The sequence below is a fragment of the Priapulus caudatus genome, unplaced genomic scaffold (genome assembly GCF_000485595.1).
Source record: "Priapulus caudatus unplaced genomic scaffold, Priapulus_caudatus-5.0.1 Scaffold1960, whole genome shotgun sequence".
Taxonomy (NCBI): domain Eukaryota; kingdom Metazoa; phylum Priapulida; class Priapulimorpha; order Priapulimorphida; family Priapulidae; genus Priapulus; species Priapulus caudatus.
The window spans coordinates 24439-29692 of NW_014579021.1; the positions used below are offsets into that span (position 1 = coordinate 24439).

At 51.5% G+C, this 5254-nt stretch overlaps 1 protein-coding gene across 1 annotated transcript; it reads left to right on the plus strand.

Annotated features, from left to right (window-relative positions):
* Positions 1 to 1020: 1020 nt before the first annotated feature.
* LOC106817979 (A disintegrin and metalloproteinase with thrombospondin motifs 9-like) lies at positions 1021 to 2820 on the plus strand (the record flags this gene model as incomplete). The annotated part of the gene is given in 2 exon segments (XM_014822683.1): positions 1021 to 1258; positions 2444 to 2820. Coding segments are annotated over 2 exon segments (489 nt in total), but the record flags the coding sequence as incomplete, so codon positions are not given.
* Between the last annotated feature and the right edge of the window lie 2434 nt (positions 2821 to 5254).

The following is a 5254-nucleotide window of genomic DNA, read 5'->3' on the forward strand; positions in this document are numbered from 1 at the left end:
GTGTGTGTGTGTGTGTGTGTGTGTGTGTGTGTGTGTGTGTGTGTGTATGTGTGCGTGTGTGTGTGTGTGTGCGTGCGCGCGCGCGAGTGTGTGTGTCTGTTTGTTTGTTTGTTTGTGTGTGTGTGCGCGCGTGTGTACGTATGTGTGTGTATGTGTGTATGTGTGGGGGTGCGTGCGTGCGTGCGTGCGTGCGTGCGCGCGCGTGTGCGTGTCTGTTTGTTTGTTTGTTTGTGTGTGCGCGCGTGTGTAGGCATGTATGTGTGTGTGTGTGTGTGTGTGTGTGTGTGTGTGTGTGTGTGTGTGTGTGTGTGCACGTGTGTGTTGGGGGAGGGGGGTGTCTAACACCTTCCACCCCAGACCTCCTCTGCACCAGACTCGCACTGCAATGTTTTTAGCGTCGCCGTAGTTCTCACAGAATGCACACCCCCAGCACACATTAATTGTAGCATTGCTCTCACCACGAGGTAGTTTCGCCAGCATTCTATATAGTGACGAATGCCCTCCTGGATGTTCCCGGCGAAAACCTCGCAATTCCTTTGTTTTCGACACGCGATGCTAGGATTGATGTTTGTGATCGCCACCGGGGGTTGCATCACCACCACGTGTCACCATCACGGGTTAGCCACTCTTCTCTTGTTTTTCTCGTCCTAATCAGATTATTCGGAAAGAGCCGAACAGACAAAGAGGTGAAAACTGTAAAGAAGCACCGACCCGAACCCGTTGTTGATTTCGTGGCATAGATTTTTTCGTTTCAAAGTAACGTGAGCGGAGCTATATAAGCACCATGCAGCTTCTCGCTTTCGTTGTCTTATTTCTCGGTAAGTCATAAAACTGCTGCTTTACTTGTGAAGCATGCTTACATGCTTTACTTGTAAAGCATAAACTGATGCTTTACTTGTGATCGCCCATAGAAATAATATACTAGTTGACCACCAGATGACTCTGACGGCGGCGAACGCGGGAGATATGGTGCTGATATGCTCAACTGCATTAGTACATACGCGCTTCGCTGTGGAAGATCGAACGCAGGAGCTGAGGAAGGCCGCAGCGCTACGGACTCAGCTAGCACGCGTACATCGTATATACACCACGTACACACACGTACGTGCTAGCGCTTACACGTAGTGTGTATGGCAAGCTGCGAATATGAACGGTGTATTCCTCGTGGCGTTTTTTGCTGCGGTTTTGTTCAATGTGCTATATTTGCTCGGGTGTGTTCGACCAGCGTTTTCTGCACAAATGCGAAACCACCATCAAGGTAAGATCGGGTGCATGTGTTGACTTGTGTGTAGACATCTATAGTGTATAGACATCTATACGTATATAGAGCGCGTAGTTAACTAACAGTGGCCATCTATATGCGACTCGTATCAGCGTGGGCGCTATACGGTATGCTCTTAAATTTCATTGAATCCATTCCGAACGTGACCACATTTCGCATCAGGCACAAGTTTCTCATGTTTAGCCGAATTGATCGGTAGCCTATACCAAAGTTATATCACGTGTAGCGTGGGACAATGCAACTTCATTGTTTACACCGACCGTGACCGGCCAGTGGTGTATCACTGAACACTGTTGGAGTCTCGTACCCCTAGGCTCTCTGTGTTCTGCTCTGCACTTTGGCTGTTTCGAGTTCAACGCATGGTCAGTCCTCAGAGAAAATGATAATAGAGTAAATTAATAGCCCAATCCTAGTTCAGCACCCAGCTTAGTTTAGCACATTTGCGAAAATGAGGGCCGGGGTCCCAAACTAGGATTGAGCAAAATTAAGCTATGACCCCGATCGGTCAAGCTAACGTCTGTGAAATGTCTCGCTTCATCTTTTCGCTATCCGGCTGCACTGAGGATGGCGTGCGGAGACACACGGTCATGAACCCCCGGAGCCACACTGCTACGAGTCACTCCCGCCCCGTTTCACGGGTATCCAGCTTGCTGAGAATCGCAGAGTTTATGCGTCGGTTAGGTTACACGCTAAGTGCTGCACCGGACGCATGCAGAGCTTGTGAGGGAGCGATCTTGCTGTAAGGTGTACTTGATGGTTGCTGCAGCAGCCGGATTTAATAGCAGCGCGTTTACCCATTTCAAATCTCACCAGAAATCGCACCTTTGGTGTGTCAGAAATGTCAATAGTTATCGTTGCCATCGGCGGTCGATTAGATTGACGGAATTTTATCATCAAAAGACAGTACATACAGGCTTACACACTTGCTCCCGCCACACACACGCCATCCTGTTGTTTTTCTTCCAATAGATAAATATATTTTTATATATATATAGCAACAGTCGCTTGCTTAGGCATGGACGAGCACGGCAGACGCATCCTGCCCATTCGCTCTCTTGTCTCTCCCCCCCTCAAACCTTCGCCGGGGAAAAACCAGACTTGGGGTGGGGGAGGGGGAGACTGAAACTGACGAGAACTAACGAAGAATCGCAAACTTTGCAGGTTTCAGAGACATTAGTGATGAAGACTATGATATCACCGTGCCGACGAGACTTGACGCGTCCGGCATGCCGCGTGCGGACAGCGAGCCGCACTACAGGAGGCGGCGGGCCATCGAGGAGGCAGATAGGTGGAAGGGCGGTGGTGACGATAGCACCTTGTACCGCATCAAGGCATTCGGCAAGGAGTTCACGCTACACCTGACCGCGTACAGTGATTTTCTCTCACCGAATTTCGTCGTTGAGCAGATCATTGACAATGTGACGTGGATCTTTCGGCCCGAGGGCCTGCCGGAGGGCAACCTCGCACACTGCTTCTACCGAGGAGTCGTGGATGAGCAGGAGGATTCAGCGGCCGCAGTCAGCCTGTGCCACGGCCTGGTGAGTAACACCCCTGCACGTAAGCCGCCGCTGGCGACCCCTGGTGGCTGCAGCGTGGCCGTCGTCTGGCATCTGCGCGCAAAAGCCGTCACTGGCGACCCCTGGTGGTTGCAGCGTGGGAGTCCTCTGGCATCTGCGCGCGTAAGCTGCAGCTGGCGACCCCTGGTGGCCGCGGCATGGCCGTTGTCTGGCATCTCTGCGCGGGTGAGCCACTGCTGGCGACCCCTGGTGGCTGCGGCGTGAGACTTGCTTGTCGTCTCCCCATGCTGCTACATCATGGGAGTGGTGCATCATGGGATTTGTTTGTCGTCGGTGTGGCAACTACTCCTGTGATTCCTGCGGCGATCGCTTGATCGCGGGATTGTACGTACATAGTGAGTGCTGCCGATTACGATAGTCATTGGAATTTGGATAGAGTTGTCGCGCCCACAAATTAATTGTGATATTAATGCATTAAGGTGGCGATGTGATTTGTGCAACGGGCTTGCAGTTAAGTCAACCTAGAGGCGGTGAAACGACGCCAGCATATTCTACTGCGCACGTGATTTACAGACTCTAAAGTCTGTCTGCACGTGGCACAAAGGACAGACAGCAGAGGGCGCTGAGTTATTCGCGTACAGCCACCGTGATGGGTGTGTGTGGCTGGTGGGGCAGAGGGGGAGGGAACAGTTTACCTGCCTGCACACATGTGATAGTTCCTGTTTTTCTTCGATCACATGTAATTTATTGACTTAAGTCTCTAGCCTGAAGAATTATGTCTAGGATATTTGCGCTGTGTTTAGTCTTATGCAGAGGCTGCGGCCTAGTCTGCGGGCGGTTCTTGCGTACATGTGTGCCTGGTTAGGAGCCCAGCAAGCGTAGAGCTCCTACCATGTTGAGATGTGGGGCCACGGTGACGAAGGGGAGTTGCATCTGCATTATAGTCACTGCTGGTGGAACAGGTGTTCTAAATCTATTGTTGATTTCGTTCTGATATCCGCTGGGGGTGCGTAGCCACTGACATCTACCCGCATGCATGCCTTGGAACATCTCACCAGCTATATAATGCAGTCTGCGGGCCGGCGTGAGGCGAAAAAAGACTCCAGGCACCCGGGAGGTTCAATGTAAGAAAATTTAAAGGTCACAGCCAACACATGCATGCGAAATTAATGGCTGGCTCCCGTATAAGACAGGATGGTGCCTGATGCAGTGGCTGGGATATTTTTGCCCAACTGCCGAAGCACTGTTCAGCATTTTACCAGAATTCTGAACATCTGCACTTACTGGGGTTTTTACCGTGATGAAACACTGAATTCCCATTTATTTGCTAATGCAAGGCTGTGTTCTTTCTCTCTATCGCTTCCTCATTGCGGTGATAACTACTAATTGGTATGCTGTTCGGTCGTGTGGTAGTTTTTTCTATATATTGGCTAAACAGCATCACGTGTAAGTAAAATAACTCGTGCAAGTTGTGCGCGTATACGTTTTCCAAAGGGTGGTATGTCGCCTCATGTGGTTCAGCAAATCTTTTCTTTTGGGTATATAACCCATTTTTTCACGCCAGTCAGCTGTAGAAGAGACGAATTGAAGGAAGCAACGCGCTCTGCAGATGCCTGTAGCGCACCAACGCCGGATTATTGCTGTGGGAAAACAATGCGCTGTCTGTACGTAATAGTCGGGTCAGCACCATGGCTTCATATTTGCTGCGTATTGCCATCCACTCTGCCTCTTCCTCATCTCTTCACACACTCGTCACTGATCATTCGTATCTCCGTCTCCTCTGCCTCCTCCTCATCCCTTCACACACCCGTGACCGATCATTCGTATCTCCGTCTCCGTGACCACCTCTTCTGCCTCCTCCTCATCCCTTTACACGTCCCCTTCTCGCTCTCGTGTCGCCATCCTAGCAACCTCACGCACGCACGGACCTATGTCGAGGATTCTGATGAAGCCATACACCGGGGGGTTTTAAATAGTAAGGTGTGTGAGTGTGTGGGGTGCGTGAGTGTGTGGGGTGTGTGTAAGTGTGTGGGGTGTGTGAGTGTGTGGGGTGTGGGTAGGTGTGTGGGGTGCGTGAGTGTGTGGGGTGTGTGAGTGTGTGGGAGTGTGTGAGTGTGTGGGGTGCGTGAGTGGGTGGGGTGTGGGGTGTGTGAGTGTGTGGGGTGTGCGTGAGTGTGGGATGTGTGAGTGTGTGGGGGCTGGGTTGTGTGAGTGTGTGGGGTGTCTGAGTGTGTGGGGTGTGTGAGTGTGTGGGGTGTGTGTGAGTGTGTGGGGTGTGTTAGTGTGTAACGTAGTGTGTGGGATGTGTGAGTGTGTGTGGTGTGTGAGTGTGTGGGGTGTGTGTGTGTGGGTTGTGTGAGTGTGTGGTGTGTGTGAGTGTGTGGGGTGTGTTTGGGGTGCGTGAGTGTGGTGGGGTGTGTGTGAGTGTGTGGGAGTGTGTGGGGTTGGTGTGAGT